Source organism: Toxotes jaculatrix, chromosome 19, assembly GCF_017976425.1.
Source record: "Toxotes jaculatrix isolate fToxJac2 chromosome 19, fToxJac2.pri, whole genome shotgun sequence".
In the NCBI taxonomy this organism is placed as follows: domain Eukaryota; kingdom Metazoa; phylum Chordata; class Actinopteri; family Toxotidae; genus Toxotes; species Toxotes jaculatrix.
The window spans coordinates 16095664-16119193 of record NC_054412.1 but is presented as its reverse complement, the minus strand read 5'-3'; the positions used below and the strand labels follow the sequence as shown (position 1 = coordinate 16119193).

General features: G+C 42.8%; 1 protein-coding gene across 1 annotated transcript in view; it reads right to left on the bottom strand.

Annotated features, from left to right (window-relative positions):
- Nucleotides 1-23530, bottom strand: part of LOC121199408 (neurexin-3b) — a 260973-nt gene that overhangs the window by 58831 nt on the left and 178612 nt on the right. The window contains exon 20 of the mRNA XM_041064054.1: nt 5820-6001. Coding sequence (XP_040919988.1) covers nt 5820-6001 — 182 coding nt within the window. The remainder of the gene's footprint in view (nt 1-5819; nt 6002-23530) is intronic.

Sequence of the window (23530 nt, the reverse complement as noted above, 5' to 3'; positions counted from 1 at the left end):
CAAGTATCCCAAAATGTCATAAGCTTATATTCAAACGACAAAGCCCTCTAGTGGTCGTTCACTTTATTTTTTCCACTTGTTTTTTTCCAATAGTGATACGTGAAAATGTCCTCGGTGAAAAAGGCCTATCGAAGTGAGCTATACAGAATTTAAATTCAGGAAAAAGAGGGCGGCTGTAACAGACTGACACATGGTACTGGCTGATACCCAGAGGTAATGGAATCTGTATTGGGAGAGAAAAAGTTGGATATGTGCATCTTTAGAGGAGTACTATTTGGTTCTCTGGACATAAAAGAGGCCACCAAGTATTGTCTGCTGAGTGAACTGTACATAATGGAAATGTGGAGGCAACAGGGTAGACAGAAAAATGTACAGAGTTGTGGGTTGGAAGTGAGAATGTCAAACAGAAAATTTTTTACCCTGAGGTCCCCTAACAAGTAAATCCAGCCATGACTACACAAACAGCAACAACATTCACCACCACTGATGAACAGTGAAGAATCCAGTTTTAAATGTTTCCACACGGAAAAGACATCCATGAAAGACAGCTACATTGTTAAGCTAATTCTGTATTGTCTGTAAAATCGAACTTGTGTGGTTCTTAAACCGCTCACAGACCAAACACAACCTTAAAGTTACAACTGAAAACAAACATATAGGATTCTTTATGATAACTTAGTGTTTCCTGGCCTCTCATCTAAGTACCTACTGTAGCATGTAAAGGTTCACCTTGCACACACTCTTACCATCTGGCACCTGGTACGCCACTTAAGCTCAGCCTTCTGTGAAAAGTCACCCCCAGGGAAGGTGTAGTGCTAATAATCTGGTATTATATATTGACCTCATAAGAAGTAACCTGTGCTAGTGCCAATAATATTCTTTTTGCATTTTGTTGTTCATCGGTTTAAGTAAGGTGAAATAATAAAGTCTGTTGTGTCACCTGGAAAATTTGAATAACAAAGCAGTGGAGATAAAAATGGCTTCAGAGCTTCAGAGAAATATTTATCAACAAAGTAACAATAATGCTGACTGCATGTACTGCACGCAACTAGTTGTGAAAACAGCTGCGGGTATATTTTCCCAGCGCTTTATTTCCGTGGGGGGTATCAAATGTGGGAGGTAAGGAAATACAAAGTCAAATAAGAAGCTGTAATGTTATCAGAGGCCATGAGCCATAACCGCGATAATATCTATCTTTCCCTGCCGAGGCACGGTAACTTGATAGAAGCAATACATTGCTGGCCATATACGTGCTGATGCACACAGGTACACATCAAACATCTTATATTAGGTCTGTCAGAAGGAGAGGGAGAAAGAGCGGGAGGGGAGGTGGGGAAACAGACACTGTTGGACATAAACTCATAGAGACAGAAATGAAAGTGGTGGATGGATTGATGGTGAGAGACAGAAGAGAAGAGAACTAAATGAATAATGCATCTGTACATTAATACATTAAAATACGCATGCATTAGTGTATGTATGAATGTAATGCATGTAAAGGGTGATGGAAAAATGGATACAGCATGGTCTGCGTAATGCAGCATTTACCATCCACAGCCACTCATCTCATTCCACATCTTATGTCTGAGTGTCTGTACTAGGGTTTTCAATTATCCAGAAGCCGCACCTTTTCTCTCTGTGAATTAACATGAGGGGGGAAACTCGAGTGGGTAATGGCCGTCTGTGTGCCGTCGCTCCATTCGAAAACATGAACCCGATTGGTCGTCAATGTATGTTCTTGATTGACAGCTAGGGTTAAGATTTAAAATATCTCCGGGGGTGGAAGTTAAAGTGTGAAAACGTGTGTTGTACGTGTGCCGGGTGAGATCAGATGTAAAATGTGCTTGTGTTCAGGCATCTGGAGCATCTGTCCATCCAGCCGAGAGAGGTTTTATGAAGACTTTTAATATTACCACCAAGAAATGTGCTTTTATTTCCATATAAAACACAAGTGGAAACCATAAAAATGTGACTACTAATGTGGTTTATGAGTGATATCTAAAGCTTTTCCACACCTTTCTAACATAACTTCAAATTAAAATTAAATAATCCCCACGCAAAGCGCACAAACAAGTAATAAACTACACATTACAACAAGAAAGGTTTACTGTTCAAACAAAAGCAGCTTAAGACATAAATGTCGTACTTATCCATTTTCTGCCACTTGGAGTTTTCATTGTTTCTGTGTTGTATGGGGTGCAGAATATTTTTTAAGTCACCTGTAATTGTGAATGTATTGCAATACTTGCAGAGTCCTTATCTTGTCAGGTGTCTTGCTGTGGACTTTCCACCCTAATTGGAAACCAAAAGAGCTGCCAGACATGAAACCTGATGAAGCGTTCTCAATTTCTGCTTCGCCTGACTCCAACTTGTCACCTACGACGTCTCCACAAAAGTGAGTTCGCCTGGGCTCACTGGAGCCATGATGAACTGAGCGAAACCTCATTCGCACTCTCACTCTTGCCCTCTGCGCTGCAGCCTTCAAACAATGCAGGAGAGAAAAGATGGGGTCTGGTGGCTGAGGCACGCACAGTGTTACAGTGATGTAATGTGATCAAACATTGCTCAGGACTTTTGGCACACGTCTCCATTATCCCTTGTCTCCTTTCTGAGTTTCACCGCTTAGATATCAGGGCTACAACTGGTACGAGTACAGCCTGCATATTGGTGTATGATGCATCCAAAATATCTGCCTTATTTACCTTCAGATTCTCAGAGCTCCTAGTGATTAAAATTGATGGTATCCCAGTCACAAGGTTGTGTCTTCAAAGAAACAGACAGTACTGCTTTTCCTTTTGCTTTTAATATCTAGACAATATTTTGACAGTTTTATCAGTTTCATCACTGTAATAAGTTTATGCCAATGTCTTTTAAGAAGTTTCTATAAATTTGAATTCTTTATTGTCCTGTCTTTTCTGTCTGTGGCAACTGCTCTTGCAATTACAAGAAAAACCTTCTGCCTAAACGATACGGTGGAGATGAGATTTCGAAAGGATTTCTCTCTCTCTGTGCACGTGTGTTTGTGTGTGTTTCATCTTGGGTAATCTTCACCTGCAGACAAGTGCAGTCCCTGGCGAGAGACTGCGTGAGTCACAAGCGGCACATCTAGCCCACGGCTTAGAGTTTCTCTGTCATGGAATTAAGCGTACACACATGCACTTAAACATGTACGTACCCCACAAACACACACATTACTACTAATAATATCCCTTTTGACTCACCTTTCACTACAAAGTCACCTGTGATACAAACATCTTTGATATTTGTTTTCCACTCAGCTTTCGTATCACATCTTATCATTAGGCAATTTTCCCTTACATGCAACATGAAACGCAGGATGTCACCTGACGGGGAGCGTCTCCTGATTTCCAACCTGAGCTCAGAAATCAAATGAACTTGTAAATGAAACACCAGCAATTGCCAAATGTTGTGTTCACCTCCGCAAATAACCTCAAATTGCCCCTCGGTTTTCAAACCAAGCGTGTAGTTGTTCTTAGCAGTTAAAATGTAAACACTACAATCAGCATTTTAATTCATGATTGCCAAACAAGCCGTAAGCTAATCACAGAGAGGAGGGAGAGCAGATAATGAAGAAAGCAAGAGAGAGAGGGGGAGGCTAAGGAGGGAGTCAGTGATTAGGTCCTGCCTCAAAATGCCTGCTTTTCTGAGTGTAAAGCTGCAGAGGTTATTTTCCTTTTCGTTGACTCTACCACCTCATATATTCAGCTGTTTAAGACATTATATTGTGCCTATCTAGACTTTAGCGTGCTGATTCTCAAGTAGTGACCTAATAATTGCAAAGGCTAAGGTAATGGCCCTGGGCCTGATAAGACCTTTGGTTAGACATATATCCAGAATCGACAGGCGTAACGCCTTTAACCTTTTCCCTAAGATTCATCACCAAACGCAAAACGCTGACAGCCAAGACCTGACATCTGTCATTAGGAGTTATTATCTAATGACATTTCAGCAAAGTCTCGAAAACTCTGTTAATTTAATAGCATTTAGACCACACATAAAACTCGTAGATCCAGCATAGTTGTTGAAAATCAGAGAATGCCCATACTGTGGTAACCATCCCAGAGAGCCATTACTCCTACAACTGCAAAACTGTAGAGTAACAAAGTCTAAAGTGGGGTAAATGATAATGTATTATCCGGATAACAACAACAACAAACTGGAAGTGAGATCAAGCAGTGGTTTATTAGCCTAAAGTTGTAACTAAATCCACCAGTCTCGCAGCTGAATATTCACTCAAGGTCTAATTAATTATTCACTCTTTACCTGTGGCAAAAAGTCTGGCTTTCTTCATTTAGTTTCTGGTCAATAACAGTGTAACTGTGGAAAAAGGGAGCCTTGCAGTGGTATGACTTTTGCCAAGTATTTTATAGTTTAAGGCTATGATCATTGTTAATATTAAATGAAACCTACTTTGTTTGTACACCCTTGGCTGTCGATAAATCATTTGAAATATTAGCTGTGCAACGTTAGCCATGCAGTAAAAAAACTAAAACTATGTTCAGAACAAGCTGCTTCTCTGAATGAAATAGCCAAATCTCCAGTCGCTTTTGTCTATTAATAAATTCATTAGCGCCATGAGACTGGAGGAATGAAGACATTCGCCGCCCAGCGTCTCACAGCCGAATTATTAGAGATACCCTCCTTGGCTAGTTATGCTGTGATATCTAAAGAGCGGAATTAAAAATGCATTCCTCTTCCTTCCTTTAAAGGCTCCTGCACTTACTCAGTCGGTTAGAAACACGCGGGGAGGCGGTTCCCCACATCGCCCTCACAAGCTACTGTACATCTTTATCATTTCTCTCTATCAATGCCACTCCACTTCCTCTCTCACCTATTACACACATGCAAAAACACACACACACACACACTCACTTTATCTCTCTATACTGTAAAGGCAGCTCAAAACGGCTTGTTGTTGGCCCTCATCTTTGCAGAGCAGATGGCTGCATTTCTGCACCACATGGCCGGCACTCAGGAGATGAGGGGAGCTCTTTAAGAAGAAAAAGACTTTCAATCTGCTTTAGCAACTGTAGCTCCTCCTCATCATCACATCTTTTTTCGCATGGCGTCAGCAGCAACTCTCCCACCCCCACCCACCACCACCTCAACATACCTCCACCGCAGTGATTTGATGCCCTGCATTCATCTAGCCGCTGTTGATGATAATGTAAATACTTAATGCTTATGTAAACGAGTCAAACACAAGGTCACAAAGGGAGATTATTAAGATGCTGCACGGATGCACAGCCGACCGGCCAAGAATTCCAACTCGCAGCCCCCCGGTTTCTATCATGTTTCTCCAACATGTGGGAACACGCTGCATATGTATGGAGAGCTGCATTCATTATTCATGCTGGGAGTCAGTTTGAATGTGGTGGAGAAGTAGGGTTATTCTAGAAGAGGATGGCGAGCAGAGAGTAGGGAGGCCAGAGTAGGGGAGTGAGTTATCTATTTTTTTTTTCTTTTATAGATCTGCACCATTTGTATAATTCAGTTTGCGCATGATCTGCTGAATTTGGCCTGAAGACTCCAATAAGTAAACCTTGTGGAATAAATCAGAGGCTTGTTTCTGGTCATCATCTGGGCTAGCTCTTGTACACTTATGTACAGCTAGAAACACATGAGCACGTACGGACAGCAAGAAACAAGCTTGGATTAACAAAATGTATAAGCTACTGCTCATAAGTAGCTTAAACCTGATGTTTTGCCTCAAATTAATTACATGAGTGACTTCATAAGAGAGTGATATTAAGCTGTTGAATAATGCTGAAGACTGAGGGAACAACATTACTACTTACAATGTGGAGCATGATGTAGTCACCCAGACGTGGGGCGCTGTCGATGCGGACAAGGATGCCGTCCTTGATGGTGGTACTAAAGCCCACTGCCAGCCGGTCCGTCCGTGTGCTCGGCCGCTCATTGTTGGGCCACGTGTATGTGATCAGACCTCCTCCTTTACCGAAGATGTAGGTGGTGCCAGCTGCGGAAACATGAGAAGTAAAGAAAAAAGGGAAGAATTTAGATTTGTTGTAGGAGAAATGGAAGCAGATAAAGAGAGATTCAGTTCAGTTCTGTGATGTATAAACACCGTCTAACTAGGCACCAGGGAGCACAGTGTCATCACAAGACACTTTTCTGACAAAACTGAATCCAAACTACCTCCATTAAGGGCTAAGTCTACTATAATTCCTTTACAGCTACCTTGCCACTTCTCCAATGTAACTGTGTTGAGTTCTATTTTGGGTTTTTAATGGCATTCAGCCACCACCACCTTTTGGGTAGAAGTCAGCGACTCCCCTGGCGCCATCTATGACCTATCCAGCTCTTAAATATAGTCCCTTTCCAGGGAATAACAGCAACTATAGCCAGAACTGTATAAGTCTCCCAATCCTCATGTATTATATATGAGACCTGCAACCAAAGAACAAAGGCTAGCACAAGAAAGAAGAGAAGAGGGGGGAAAAAAAATCGAAGAACCTTCGTCGGGTTTAATTTGACAAATGCAGTGTAGAAAAAAGGGCCCCAGCATCGGTGGGGGGGAGTTGGGACGATATCACCAGAATGAAAATTTTCATTATTACATCAGCCACTATGCAGATTTGTGTCAGATTAGAAGCTCTGATTGGATCAAGCGTGGCCCTGGGCCACAGAATATGTGGAAGTTGTTTGTGCATTTCCTTTTCTATCATCACGTGGAGCAGAAAAAAAAAAAAGAGAAAAGTTTCATTATTTGGTTGCGGGGTCAGATTCAATTCCAACTTCTCAATGTTCCCTAAGGTGCGTCAGAATTAAAGCACTGAATCCTTGAGCTGCTTAGCCATCTCGTCCACATTTAGGCAAAGATAATCAAGAGATCAAAGGCATTAGACCTACAGCACATAGACTAGTGGGTGAATCAATGTGGGAGACGAAACAGACTCCAGTGGCCTAAGGTTAGTGGAAAGCGTTTGGCTCACCTCAGAGCCTGACAGGGGATTGTTAATGAAGTCTCAGAGTTCTTGCTTCGGTGTTTTAATTCATTTTTTTTCTGCCTCCATCATCCTTCTGCATCCCTTTTCTCCACATCACCTCTCTCCCTCTGTCTCACCCCCCTGCCGTTCCTCTCTTTTTCATTCACTTCCTCTCCAAGTCACCTGAACATCTGTTTGGCCTTGTGATGGGTGCCCAGCTGTCTCACTGTTTCCCCTATGAAGCGGCCAACAATCTGCTCTGTGGTCCATAATACCCTGGGGACTGCAAGAACATATGGATGAGAGGGAGTAAGAGAGAGGGAGAGACTCTATCGACCAAATGAGAGTCTCTATTTGCCTTCAGGCACACAAACATGTCTGCAATTCACTCTCCTCAGGTGTCAGCATTGCAAACCACCAACTAAGGTCATCTATGTGACATAAAAAATATCTAAACAAATCAAGCATAAAGAGCCTCAAACAATTCCTTCCCTTTTTGTAACTAATAACCATACATGGCTGGTTTAACACAGATGCCTCCCTTTGAGATTTCATTTTTTTTTTCCTGAAAAAGAAAAGCAATAAAATTCCTCGATTGCTCTCTCGACGACATTGCAACAACTGAAGCTGATGTTTGCATCATGTATCACCTGCCTCAAATAGCTCATTTCCTCCATGGCATCTCGTCTGTCTGAAAACAAGGTCCTGATGCCATGGCAGGAGAGAGGAGCCTGCAGCCAGGTTGCACCGGATTTGGCCCCGCTGTCTCATTGCCTCAAAGTTTCTTCTTACAAAAAAAAAGAGTTCAGGCAGACTCGGGATCAGTTTCCCCGGCAAACGAGCAAACTTCGCCTATCTCATCTAACACACACACTCGTTTTTTTTTTTTCTGGAGGGGATGACGATGATGAGCAGCAAAGATACAAGCACCCCGGGGAGCCAATTATCACATTGAGGAGATTTGCTTAGTGTTTCAAGAAGACAATGTTCGGAATGAAACACACACAGGAAGCCACATGCGTAGCGACTGACGCACACACATGCACACACAAACAGGCACAGTTGTCGGAGGCACAAATGCACATCGTGATGCTCAACTATATAAAAGTGTGCAAACACGTGTGCATACACACAAACACTCAAAACATGATGGCTTCTCACATACAGTCACACAAGTGGGTGATTATCTGCACAAGTACAGAGAAGAGAGAGAACCCGAGATCGCCGAAATGTAGCACATTTCCCTAACAACCTGCTGGGCTCCAGACTGCACCGGCTGTATTTCCACACAGAGAGGAAGTCCACTGCATACCAATTCATACATTGTGCAAAACTAGTGTGAGCTATCATCTCTGATACTCATCTGAAGATTTCAACAGAGAAAAAGAACTGTACGGATGGTTAGCTGCTGTGGAACGAATGTAGAATTGCAGCGACTAGGCTAAACTCCCAAGGTCAAGAGTTTCATTTGAATAACTTCACTGCAGAGCAAGAGGGCTTTTCCAGGTGACAGGGTGGGTAAAGAACACTGCTATTATTTCACTTTAGCTATTTTGCAAGGAGACTTATTGCATGAAAGTGAGGGTAAGCAATGGCATATTTTAATATTTCTAGCATATTTTAGCATGCATACTCCCAATTACTTCAACTAACACCTCCTTGGGCATAAACTTGGCCCCAAAATAAACAATCATCTTTTAAAGTTGTTGTTTTTTTTTCTTTTTTAACCAGTATGAAAAATTAGCTACACTTAAAACAGAATGCCAAAATGAGGGAAAAAATAATGCAGCTTTTCTTTATTGAAATGAAACAAATTAGCATGTACCTTTTGCTTTTACTGTTTTGCACCAATGTGTACTCTACATTAGCATGAATACCACACATCAGGGCATTGGTGAATACCTTTTAAAATGTGCATCTAATTACAATAGTGCAGCCAAACTAGAAATGTCATTTATTGTCTGGAAAATAACTTGGTTCACTAATAGGACAGCCTATTAAAAGGAATCTCTGGAATAAAGCGTGCCAAAGTGATGGGCCTGTACACCTTTTCTTTTACCTTGATTTGCTTAGTAACAGTGCAATAAAGACTTTGATACAGTAAAACACATTAAAGCAATAATGTAAAACAGTCCAATTTGTTCTTTGCTTCTTGGAAAATGTCTGTGGAAGTCCTCTTCAAAGTTTGCTCTTTTTTTTTTTTAACCATTCCCGTGTCCCTTTCCTTTGTCTCTTGTAATTACTGCAGACTGCTACCATGGTCAGCTACTGAGAGATGGGCACTGACATCATTGCTTACAAGTGTTGTGCCAGTAAACGGCAGAAATGATGTGTTCAACATACACACAGCTTTCACAGCTGTGAAGACCTGGTGAAAAGCCAACTGCAGGGAAAATATCATCAAAGGAATCAAATCTACAAACAGATTACTGCACAAGATGTTATTTTGGTGGATCAGAGGGGACTTTCATCTCCATCTTTGAATAATGCAATCTTGCCATGGCCAGTGGGTATTGGAGGGAGGCCATTTGAAATCTAATTGTAGCATATGGGTGCACCATTGATTTGTGAGTGAAGGGATGGGAGACAGGAAGCTGTTCTGGGAAAAAAAAATGACCACTTATTTTCTTTGATTATTCCTTGAGAGTTAAATAAAATACCTCTAAATGAACCTTAAAAATCTATGGCCTTAGCTTTGAAATACAGGCGTTGCACTAATGCATTTTTCTCCAGCGTTTTGATTCATTGCATCTGCAGCGAGCCTCCATTTAGAGACAAACTGTAGATGAGAGACTAGGTCAAAGCCTTGGCCTCTATTTCGCAGAGGTCCCCTGAGGCGTGGGAGAGCAGACAGAAGGTCAGGACACCTGTCTGCAGAACAGAACTGTGTCCTGTCCTTCAGGCCCCCACGTGACATTACCCAACTAGAGGAGAGAAGGGGAAAAAAAAAAAAAGAGGAGGATACAGCATTTTCACACAGGGGCAGAAATGGCGGAAGGTCACTTGTATCAATCCACTTAACCAGTGGGAAAAAATCTGGGTGGATCACATTTTCTCCATCAAGCCGATGCTCAAACTCAGCCAGTGTGTAGTGATTAAAAAAAAAAAAACCTAATGAAAAAACCTTTTACATATATTATTTACAGGCATGTGTGCATGCTCTCCTTCCCTCTCTATCTCTCACATACACATTTAAACAGTACCAGGCAACAATGCTATCTATAAAAGAGCAAAAAGAGCAGAGCAGCTGCCATGGTGCACGTCTGTTATAACTGGGTAATTGGTTGTATTCAGGCTTCACACCATGCTGTGATAAAACCCTCTGTTTAGAGGCAGCTGGTAGAAGACCTACAGTAAAAGACTGGTACTCTCTGTCCAACTGCAAAGGCTGCAGGGAGGAGGTGGTCAAGAGTTTTTTTGTATTTTGGGTTTTTTTTTTTGTCTTTTTTGGGGGGGGGGGGGGGGGTGGCTGTGTGTGCTTGTGTGTATTCCAGCCACACAGTAAAAAAAAAAAAAGGTGGCACTACCAGCTACCCACAAGGCATAGAACTGCAGTGGGTAAATGTTCTAAACTCTAACTCTCTGTGTAAGCATGCACGCACGCACACGCACGCAAAGTCATCTGCATAGACATGAATGAGTCTGAACTTTTGCACACACATTTGCAAGCACACATACCTACTCTCCTGTCTCCTTGCTCTGTGTGTGTGTGTGTGTGTGTGTGTGTGTGTGTATGTGTGTGTTGTTTATGTGCTTTTATGTCTTTCCCCTTGTTATCTCTTGGGCTTTCTGCAGCGCTGGCACCCCAGGGGATGGAAAAAGAAGACAAACACGGTTTGATGTGGTCGAATTTTCTGCCATCGGAGAATGAGGAAAAGAAAGAGGAGCATTAAAAAAAAAATCCTGAAAGTGAGATGCAAAATGTAATTGCCTCCTCAATCACGTTAAAAAGAACTCTATCATCACAATGCTTTCCACTGCCGTACTTCATACATGGGGAATTATTAGGCTTGCTGTCCTTCACACAACTACAATAAAGAATCATTGACAGAGGAATCGAATTGTGAGATACTGAGCTGTGTAATCACCAGGATTTATCTCCATTTTACAACCTCTTATCATTTCATAATTCATATTTCCAACTGTTGCCTCTCCCCTCTGGGACGGAATGAGGGACGAGGCTGATGATTGAACACTCTCTCTCTCTCTCTCTCTCTCTCTCTCTCTCTCTCTCTCTCTCTCTCTCTCTCTATCCTCAATCAGCTGCCAGAAGCAAGTTAGAGCAAATGGCTAAAATACTATAGATGTCTAAAGGTCTTCATGTGTGTTGTTGGACTTTTAATGTCTTTCTATGGCAAACACAGTCAGAATGCAGTGTCTCTACACTGTCACCACACTTTGGTGGCCATGTGTCCCATCTTTCATCAGCGACACTAAACAAAATGCAGAGTATGATTGATGAAGGGCAGTGTGTTGTGAAGAATGGTTGTGTAAAGAAAACAGCCAGCCTTGAATGATTTACACTGTCTCTTTCCCTGCTATAATAAGCGGTAGCATTACAACACGATATGGATTCACGCGCCAAAAACCAGGGGTAATAGAAGTGGAAGAAAAACGGAAAAGAGAGACAAAACGGACAGACCGGATGAAGAGAAAAGCACAAGTTTGTTTCCAGACAGCTACAGCTGTATTATGATATATGGGCAGACAACAGACTGTAAAATACATACAAAATTGGGATTAAGAGACGTATTTGTTTTTGGCTTCTCACCAAGATTTGCCCTTAGCAAGGCCTCTATTTAAAATACTCATGTTTTCAGCTTAATTTAACTTTATATGCACATAATTATTTTGTGTCAGGTACGGTTACCGGAGGGAACGTCCGTGTGTAAACTTGAAGGAAAGTTAAGGAATGTTAAAAGGTGGCAGAAAACCTGCTCAGCAATAACACAGCGCAGTCTGCAATTATGGCTTAGAGAGCTATTTCCCAGTCTACAAATTGCATACAGAGGATTGTATGGATTACTCTACATTGTATAACATTTTGTCAGAGTCATATTCTAACTTTATGAGCCAGAGCCCACTAGCAAATGCAACAAAGCGAGGCAGAGGCTCAGGCAGCTTCTGCTTCTGCTTGGGCCGCAAAGCAGCTCTAGTAGCCAGGATGATAAAGTCTGAGCCGCTGGGCAGCAGCTCCACTCAGTGGGATTGAGCAGTCAAATACTACAGTGGTTGTATTTGTGCTACAGTTGCCCAGTAATGTGAAGACAAGCTAAGGCCTTTCTGCTGCAGTGAGATTCAGTGTTGACAGTTTTGTTGGAGTCAGTTGTTGGTGCCAGTGCAGAGGAAGTGCAAGTGTGTGACAGGAAACAACCAATGTCAACAAGGAGAACAAGAGCATATTGTTCTCCCTGCTGCAGTCACTGTACAGGGCTCAAACTAATGGTTCATTTTAATAAATAACATGTCAAAATAGGTGAGAACTTTCTTCATTTCTTAGAACCCAAGGCCCAATAGTCCAAAACCTTCGGTTTACTATCATACGTGAAAATGTTATAAAGTTCAGCTGAATTGCGGAGTTGCTGAGAAATGTGTAACATTTAGTACAGCTGCCCATACAGTGGTACTGTATATAACAGGGCATTCTGAAGAACCTGCACACCCACACAGGTGTTGCAATTCATTCTGATTGATCTGACCTCAGCTCAAGCTGAAGTTGGGCAGGCAGTGCTGGGGGTTATGTGAGGTCACCAAACTCAGTGCATCCATTGGGAGGTGCATCCAGATTTAGCCACGAGATGCTATTCGTCATCCTTTTCCACTTGCTTGAACATTGTTCCTAAGATTAACCTAGCTAACATAATGAACTAGCCCACTGTTAGAGGATTATTGTACTGTATGTCTTTCTCAACTGCTAATTCTTCCCTGTAGCTTGAAATGAATGTGTAATGTATGTAATTGGTTTGTGCTCAAAAACACTTGAGGTGCAATGAGTTCCAGCAACGCAACACACGGTAAGATGGCTCAATCAAAAAGTTGTTTTCTTTTTCGCCACCCTTCACTGGCAGGGGGGGGGAATACTTGACATATTTCTATGATGAACAGCTTGATTTGCCATCTGTATCACGTTGCTCAGGCAGAAGTGGAGATGTGGAGTGGGGAAAACGGGGGAGAGTGGAGAAAGAGTCACTTTTTTTGCAGGAAGGAGGAGAGAGAAAAGACGCGGAGAACAGAGAAATGCAGATGGAGAGGGAGTCGAGTGGCGTAGATGTGAGTCTGAGATGCCCCCCCCCCCCCCCACCCCCCCGACTCACTCGTCTCAGAGCAACAGGAAAAGGCTTTGTAACATTGGGTCCTTACTCACAGGCATGTCAAATCATCCTCAGATCGCTACAAAGAACAGGAAGATCGACTCTCAGACACCCATTAACAAAGCAGTCATGTATCCTCACTTCAGCTTCATGTAACACTGCAATGGCACAAATGTGAGTACACAGACGTGAAAATACCCACACACAGAGACACACTCACACACACAGACTCAAACAGCAGAAGGTGATCCATAACAACTCCCCCCTCATTACTGCGAAAGTCAGATAGCCAGTCTCACCCTCACGCCCTCTTCTCTCCTTCTCCCTCCTTTCTGTCTCCCCTCCTGCTGCATTACTGGCACTCTCCTCTGTTGTAGCGGCAAGCGGACAGAGAGGAAGAGCTTTAAATGATTTTTTTCTCGGTTCTCTGGAGATGTCAGCTCCTATTCTCTCTGGTTGGAAAAGGAAGAGGGTGAGGAAGAGGGAAGGGGGTCTGAAGAGGATTTCAGAGACTGGGGGAGGAAGGAGAGGAGGCGGGGGGTGGGGGGCTGCAGCTGAGATCCACGCAGCACTCTAGGCTACAAAGAAGACCTGTCTGCTGACTTAAATGCTGAACGCTGCCACCAGTAGAATTTTTAGAGAGGGGAGAGAGACGTTGCAGAGAGATGAAAGAAAAGGAGGTAAGAGGTAGGAGAGACGCAGAAGGATGCTGGGTAAAAGAAGAAGAGACAGACAGACAAAGATGGGCAGCAGAGGTGGAGCAAAGTCAGTTTGAGATGGCGTAAACACACACAGATTGCAAATAAATATCTGTGACACTTCCACACCAAAGCTCTGTAAAACCTGACTCAATCCCGCTCCTTTCTGTGGCGGAAATTAGCATTCTGTCAGCTCCAGTGTTGATGTTCACACTGCTCTGAGCAAAATTAGGACATGAGTGTCTCCTTCCCATCATTCATAATGCATTACACACAATGTGTGTGAGGCATATCACTTCAGAGGCAGGCCACACAAAACCCTGCTGAGGATTAGGTGAAGAAGATCTCCTAAAGAATAAGGGATTCCAAGATGGCTCCGAGTGGAAGCATCATTTATAATTGAATCTTCCCCAGAGGATAGTGCAGCCTGTCTGCCTCTGCCAAGGCTTCGCAGAGAGCCCAGAACTCCTCTCTCCCAGTCTGTCTCTGTCTGTCTCTCCCCCTTCACTCTGCAATAACTGAAAGGCCCTCATACACAAATACAACACAGCAACCTCAGCCACTGATCTTATCCCAAGGCCTTTATGACTCATACCCCAGTTGGACACATTTACTCATTCTGAACTTTTTACAAACTTGCCTCTTTTTTTTTTTTTTTTTTGGCTTCAAGGAGTGGGAAAAGTTTTATTAAACACTGCATTAAGAAATTGCTTGTGCGTCGTCCCTCACAACATGTGGCGATAATGATTAGGATCAGGACATGATGTCAACAAATGTAGAAATTGAATCAACTGCAGAGTCAGGCAGGTTTTCCTGTCTGATGACTCCATTACAGCCATATTGTGAGCCACTGTACAATGTATATACTTTTGTTTAAGTTCACAGTTTTGTTTAAGATGTGAAGGATGTGTTCTTTGTGTGAGAGTGACAGAGACAGAGTTCACGTCTTTAATGGAAGGTTACATGCTTTGCTGCTATTCAATAATAAAGAATGCCTCTAGGAAAAATTTGTCTGTTTATTTTGTAGCCTAGACCCAGATGCTATTAGGCTAAGATACAACAGGCAAAGCCTTGCAATCAGTGTATGAGGCCCAAAATATTGAGCACTAAATAAGAAAGCATTATTTCTTACTCGATAACGAGGATATCGTTATAGAGGCTAAAGTTGGCGGTTTAAGGTTTGGGTGGGGTCAGATTGGTTGAATAATGGATATTTTTGGCTGTGGGTTTAAAAAAAAAAAACCTGTATCACTAATTTTCCACCATCTTGTGCAGATATATATATATATATATATATAGGCTATTTATTGATAAAAGCACTGCGTTGAAACATGTTGGTGAATAAAGAGCAGACTCTTTCAGTGGTCAACAAACAACAGCAGCGAATGGGTTTTGCTGGTTGTGTTTGTTTGCCTAAGACTGGTTGTGTACAGAACGTAATAAGTCAATACTGATTGGCTATCTGTCAAACTGCCACCGTTTGCCACAGCAAACAACCAGCTCAAGTATTTGCTGGATGGCAGGTAGCTGGTGTTAATTTCAAGCACTTCGCCTCTCTCTACTTCAGCTGGCTTCAGCAGAAAGTCTGAAAATGTTGGAAGTGATAATTAAGGTGGTATTTTTGCATATAGTCTTCACGCACATACAGTAATTGCAGTTTGCAGAAGCAGCTACAAACAAAATGTTGCAAATCGAAGGAGAGCCCGGTGCTGCCTTTTCCATGCCAACCCTGTGAAATCCACACAGATTCATTCTTCTGACATGCTGGCTGTGAATTTCAATTACAGGTAGATTCTATTTATAAAACAACTTGAGAATCTATGTCTCAGACACCCACCTGCCTTTGAAGAATATGGATTAGAAAGCTGGACGGACGTGTGCTAAAAGGAATCAGCGTCTTGTGTGGAGCAGGGCTAATCTTCCCTTTGATATCGACAACATCAAATAGAGAAGTACTTGAACCTAAATTGTTATAGACAGTGATGGCTCTTCCTTGCGGGGGAAAACAAACAATGTAATCAAGCTGACAATACACATCTCTGTTTTTGAGATCAAAATCAAACTGTGAATAAACATGCCTGTTGACCTGTTCTGTTTGCTCGGCATCCTCCTTTTGTCTGAATTTGATGATCGCCCGCTGAAACACAGCTTCATTGTCTTCTCTAAAGCTAGACCAGCTGTGCCTGCGGTTGGCATAGCAACCCACATCCTAGCCACCGGTGTGTGTGACAAACCTGATATCGTCTGCAACCCTACCTACATCAAACACCTTTACATCTCATTGATTATCTCACGAGCAGTTCCTCCCCAGTAATGATGAGCAAAAATAGTTAAATGTGCATTGCGATGCACCTCCCACGCTTCCTGTACTCTCCCTGTCACACACAGACAGAAAAAAAAAAACCACACACACACAAAATGCAGGCTGGAGTGTGAGACAGAAAAAAAATTCAATCAAGTTTTTACTTTTCAGAAGTTTACTCAGCCAACTCCCTCTGAGCCAAGGACTTCAATTCCACAGTAACATTTAAGGCAGTGCTCACTGTGGCCCTGCTTTTCTCACAAAACAACTCTCCAATTTAAGCTGAGGCATGCCATCGATGGCAACCTTGATGAAGTGATTGGTTTTGACAGGTAGCTCTTATTTCAGTCTGACATGCATTGCAACCTGTAAGGTACACAAGGTCCACAGTTAAGTGCACCAGTCTGCCATTCTTTTATGGAAGCAATCAGTACATGATAATGGTCATTCGCCACGTGAATCAGAATCCATCTCCCTGTGGGGCTTCACCTGTGTGCACCGCCAAGCGTCTCGCTAACCTTGTAGTTACCGTCTGTGGTATTATTTCATGCAGCAGGAGGTGAGCGTTTCCATGTAAAGGTCTTTGATAAGTTGACTGTGAGTGACACTTAGAGCTTCTGTTGAGTGTTGGTAACAATAGGTGAAACTTCAGGTGGCAATCACCAAGAACTTATGAAAGTTAATGTTTGAGCAAGTCTGGTAATTTCTGTAAAGATGTACAGTAAGTTAGGTTGAGTAATGTACTGTATAATCACTTGACTCACACACACAAAGTGGACAGATTGGTGTTATCAGATAAATATGGAATAAGTGAGTGGAGAAACATAAAGAAGGCAGATACTGTGAGTGTTCGACAGCACTCTCCACCACTGTCATCAAAGCTCCAAATGAGGAAATATCCATTGGAAGGATGGTGTTCATCCCTCCAGTAGAGTCCAGACACTTGTCAAATTTATGCCAAAGAGCATTAAAGTCTTCCTAACGTCATGTGCACAACTTCACACATTGTCAAACCAGTGGACATGGAAGTCATTCATTCCAATGCACAGTAAATGACAGACAGCACTGGCCTAGTGTCCCCTTGCAACCATTGGACATGTAGGCCATCGGATCATAGATACTTTTGGATCATTACTGGAGGGCGGTGGTGCTCATGAGCACATTAATACTTGCAGGCAGGTTTTGCATTTTGATCACATTAACTGTCCAGCTGGGTCATTAAGGCAATGATACTGAGATACAACAAGGACTGGGCTTTCCTCCATGTTCGTCCATCCAATTTGGTCAAACAAGAGATCCACTTTTTCTGGTCCCTTCGATTGTGTCAATAAAAATTATCCACTAAAGCAGTGGGGTAACACACCCATCTGGACATGCCTACACTGTATAAATACTATTTAAGCACATATGCACAGGAATCTATGTCTTTTACTCCTTCTCTCCGTCTCAAAATCACAGACACACAAGGGCACACTACGAGATAGATAACACTCTGACCGAGACAGTCTTAATCAGTGCAACTGGGTTCCGATATTGGAACGGCACTCAGCAGTTGCTGTTTTCCAATTCCCTCTGGCAGGTGTTTTGACTTCAGCCCTCTATTGAATGTGTCAACTTCATAATTAATGTCCTCTCTCTTCAATTCACATGCACTCTCTCCTCTCTATTCTTCTCCTCCTGACTCCTTTTTCTCCACCACTGACTGGCCACCTTGACCAAGTCTTGCTGTTAGTTGTACCCCTGCTCCAAGGACACCGTGCTTGGAAAAAAAAAAAACACAGCAGTGACTCAATCCATGGGAGTAAAATTTGGCGGCAGAGCTGCGATCCATCTCTTTTCAGTGATTTAGCCACAAAGCCGTAGAGAGGTTGGTCCTGCACCACCTCCTCTGTTATCTGTTTCCAATCCTTTATCAAAAGGAGGAGAATGGGTTTAGGAGGAGGAGGAGGGAAGGGTAAAGGGGGGAAGCAACTGAGATATATGCTTAAAAGCTGCCACACAGACTATCTACAAATAAACAAGAGGAGTTGCAATCGATGAGAGGGGGGGGGGGGGGGGAGACGTGGGGTAAAGGGTTCTTCTTGAAAGCTGTAATTAACAGAATCCTTAAGTGGGAGTTATGGATTGGCGATAGGCAGGAGGGTGCATGCCAGTCTCACTGAGGACAAGACAAAGACACCAAGTGAGCATGAGCTCGAGGAGACTGCGCACATCTGCATGTGCATGTGAGCCTGGGAAAATGAAGTGAGCTTATGTGGAAGTGCGTGCCGATGTGTATGCTGATCAGCGACCGAGGCTTAGCTGAATTTGCCTGGGGTGAGGTTGAGAGGGCCCGGGGGAGTTTGGAGGGGCAGTGGGATGGAACATGCTGGCCTCTAAGTGTGTCTTAGTGTCGGCCTAATTAAAGGCTAGGGCCAAAAAGCTCTCCATGCTGTTGTGGCTGCTGTTCTGTGTGTGGGAGTATGTGGATGTGCTCGCAATTGAAAGTGTGTCTGTGGATGTTCAAGGGTTTTGAAAACCTATGCTTGCATTTTTGTGCGTTGTTAAATTGCCAAGTTGTTATGTGAATCTGGGTGTAGCCTATTTTGTTGTCAAGAACAGCTTAAAACTGATTAAACAGATATCACACCCTGAGGAGGAAGAGCGTGTTGAAACAACAAAATATACTGAGGAAATGAAGCTGTCCTCAGGAACTTTCTGTTCAGTGGAATGTCATATTTCCAAAGACAGCTCTACAAATTACTTGTAATTATCATATATCTTACTAATTCATCAGACTTGGAGTCCCGACCCCAAAGCTGAGAAACTGCTCTATGCATGTGTGGTTTAAAGTATGTATAAGTGTGGGTGTTCAGGTTTGCAAGTTTTGATTTAAGTGAGTAGATGTATACCTAGAAGCTAAGCTACCAACTGTTTCTCTCTCTTCTTCTACACTCTCCCTTTCTCTTCTTCTTCTCTCCGTCTTTCATTCATATACCTCAGCCCGACCCAAACCAGTCAGCCCCCAGTTGCTGCCTTTGAAGATGTACTTAGCTGAACTGACGAGAAATTTAAAGCAAGTGACGGCGGCTTTCAACAGCTCATGAAAGGAAAAAGAAATCTGCCACTCTGTGTGAGTCAAATGGATGGGGGAATTGTTGCAGTGGCATGGGTAGCAGGGACGGGGACTATAGGCAAAACCTCTGTACAAAGCTTACTTCAATCCCCCGGCCCAGGCTCACACACGTCTTGGCTCATATGGCACGCATGAAAATGAGCAAATGCACGGGAAAGACAAAAACAGCCTCAGCTAAAGGAACCCCTGAGCTACCTTTAACAAAACAGGAACCAAAAATGCATCATTCAAACATATTTTGGCATGCCTTCATTCAGCAGGTTTTTTTTTGTCTCTCCTTGCCCTGGGACAATACATTGGCACAAAGCATGGGCTCTCAAAAATTTTTCCCTCAGTCTGACGCCAAATTGAGAAATTTATTCCACTGCCCTGGGGAGTCAAGCTCATTAAAACATATTACTACTCCTGTCATATGGAGACCTACCTATAGGCACGCAATCCATTTCTGTTAAAATAAATAAATAAATAAAAAGCTGTAGATGCTCAGTGACCTACACACTTCAAATATGTTGCAGTAGAAAGGCAAGGTGACAGGGCCCATTGTATAGTCTAGACATGAGCTCTTGTTTCATCAAAGGGAAGGCATCAATGTTGCCCTATTGGCTGAGCCAATGGGGCACGAGGTGCCACAGTCACACACAGCCTATTAGGATCTGACTTCATTTTACTGTGGTATTGGATATGAATGCTGATAGGGATGTGTTTGACTGTGCTGTGGGAGGCATGAATAGCAGCACAGAAGAAGAGCAATAAATATCTTTGAACTTTTATGCTTCATCTTTATGTATGGATATACACACGCAGCATTATTTGTATTGCTATGTATGTAGGTGACTGAGGAGGTTCAATATCAGAGTTATAGTCTCCTGTCTGGTGTTATGGACATATGTTCTATATTACATACAGTGGTATGGCTGTTCACCTTGAGGTAACACAGCAAGCTGCAGGAGTAGAATAATAATAAACTGAATGTGACCTGCAACCAAACCACTTACTTGAGGAAAATCCATAAAAAGAAGTAAGAACACTACACTGTGGCTCTTTCAAATCCATCACTTGTCACCACTTATCAAGGCATTTCTTCAGCACAGCCTGCCCTTCCTGTCCCATCCCATCTTCAATCTTGACCCTGAGCTTCATTAGGGAGGTTGCAGATCCTAAGTGAAAGGTCTGATTTTTAGGTATGATGATCTGAATGGAAGACAATTCCCCCCAAAGCAGCTATGGCAGAACTACCCACCCTAGAAAGTGGCCACTTTGTCATGCTTTATTTCAGCTTTAATCTAATTTGTAATTGTATCTCTCTTATTAACCATAGAGGTGGTAATAAGGGATAGGAGTAGGCCAATGAAGCACTGACTGGGTGCAGCAGCTGACCATTGCTGTAGAATTGATAAGACACACAACACTCAAATCCTTCTCATTATTTCAAAACATGGGATTACACATTCTATTCGAAAAACCAGGAGATGACAATAATGGAATTTTAAATGAAAGAGTTGTCAAGAAAGTGAGCTGGGATGAAAGATAGGACTGGAAGGCATCTCTCTGCCATAACAGAGCATGTATACATCTACTCAACGAGCAACCCTGACATCAAACATTGAAACAAAGTGAAAACATCAAAGCTGTCTTGGGAAGAACGTTTTGCTCTGTCAAATTTCACATTACCTTGATCAATTTAAACTTTTATTTTGTTCCATCAAGTGCACCACAAGCACCCTGCCAGCATGTACAATAGAAGTTCTTCAGACTGATGGCGTTTCTATCCAGGCAAGGAGGCATTCACAGCTGCGAAAAAGGGAACTGTTGTTGAGATAGAGTAAGGGAAGGCTTGTACGGGTGAGTGCCAGTGCCTTAGCATTATGTGTGTACGTCTGTGAGTGTTTATACAGGTGTGCACGTGCACAGGTGCATGTTTGCATATGCAGCTCGCAAGTATAAATTTCATCCGGAGACTCTCATAGTTATTCAGTTGGCGGTGGGACCTTACAAAATAGCCCTGGGCAAATATTTACATTACAGTGTGCCGATTGCTTCACTAATGGCCGGTGCGGAGTGCTCTATTGTGGCGAAATGAAGGAGGCCAGTGAAGCGAGATACATGGTTCTAGCATAGTAACCAAGTGTGGCAGGAGTGAGAGGCTTAGTGTTAATGTAGCTGGCTGACAGGGGAAAAAATAAAATAAACACGCAGAAATGGGAATATATGAAGACTCACATCCCATTACCCACTGCAATATTCTCACACACAGACGTTCTCCACACAGACCTCCCGTGACTAACTGTCCTGCTCATTCAAGCCAGCTGCGTTTGTATGTAAAAAAGGGTGAAAAAGAACTATTACTCATGGGGAGTAATTTGCGCCTGCATTACTGGTACAAAAAACCATTAGTTGAATGCTAAATATCCCCATTTTATCCCATCAAGACTGCGGTTCTTCTAGCCTCCTCAGAATCTAATAAAAGATTTAGACAGTTATCTGAGCTTGCAAAACCAAGTGGGAGAGATTAGACTAACAAACAAACTCCAAAGAAAACTCTTCTCTCCCTTTATCTCAGTTTGTTTTTCAGCATCTTTGCACAGAATGTGATGGTAATCAGGCTTCATCGAAAATGAGGGACGCTACAGTGCTTCTAAATATTTCTCTTTCTCTCACAGACATGCTGATTGTGCTATCAGATAGCACAACAAGTATGCGTGTCTGGTTTTTTTGAAGCTGGAGGAAAGGTGGGAGAGCTGGGGCGCTTCAGCAGCAGGAGCCGTAGTTAGTGGCTGGATGTAGCCCTGTGTAGCACTAAGGGTCCTTTCTCATTATATGCTATCAGCACTATCAGGTTTGGCTGCAAGGTATTTCACTTATCAGAGAGGAAACTCAACAGGCTTCGGAGCTCCTCTCCCACCAAACACTTTAATTGGATCTTTTAAGCACTAATCTGCTGCCCCCAAAACACTGCCTGGGTTTTAATTAAACAAACGCCATATTAGATTTCACTTAGGGCTCCTTAAAATGCCACATTTAACTCATCCTCAACCACAGCGCCACAGGGAGGTGATGCAACCACCCAACCCCAACAGAATCATTTTATATTGCTCAGCGTTAACAAACAGCATAAACAATTCTTTTACAGTGCTGTAATCCATTTAAAGCTCATGTTTAGAGGTTACAAAGTGATGATTTTACTCTGTGCTGGGGCTGTCTGAGTGGGATGCATCTGGGCTTCTGTGCTAAGCCTGTATTGCCATCCCTGCGCCAAATGGCCTCATTCGGACGCCACTTCTACTACAGACTTCAAACAGCCCAATCGCCTCATCTTGACACTCCTTGGCTTCGATTAATACCAGGATTATTCAGCCAGAACGCATCAACAACACTCATATTTCTCTCTGAGATGGGGATGAATAGATCATTCTCATGCTGCCAATAAATCAATAAAACATTACGCTGATGCAAAAAGAGTTCCCACGAGAAAGGTGACAGGCAGGGAATGACTGTGAATGCTTTGCTTATTTGTCTTTTTCATCTCTCTCACTTTCACCCAGAGAAGAAGCATCTGACAGAGGATGAGACAGAATAAAGACATGAAAGGAGGAGAGGCGTTTTCAGTTTCATCTCTGTTCCGTCTGTATGATGGACGATTTCATCTCAACTAAAACACAAAATCATTTGTTACACTCAGATCTGTGAATCATCCGAAGGACCAATTAAAACTTTCAGCGGCTGATCAAAATGCAGAACAATGGATGGAGACTTGTCAGACCTGAAGGAAAAAAGATCACTACTCCACGCTGTCGCCGTTATGAAGACAACACCATACTAGGACGACGGAAGGACCCGCTAATGTACCCGTGTGTAAGCCTAAGAGAGCTATCGCCAAGTCCTGGGCAATGAGAGTTTGACTATTTCCTCACTTACAACCACTTACAGCAGTCACATTGAATCAGTGCCTGTGGATAGTTTGATTGGACCAACCTCCCCACCCTCCCCAAAGCAAAGCCTGTCTCCGACTATATATCCTGAGCGCACTTTGCATTGCCTCACACCCAACCACTTCTACTCTTTACTGCCCAAGGGTGCTTTTTACTTCTATTACAAGATTTTAATTCTCTTTGATGATAGGCATCTAACACAGT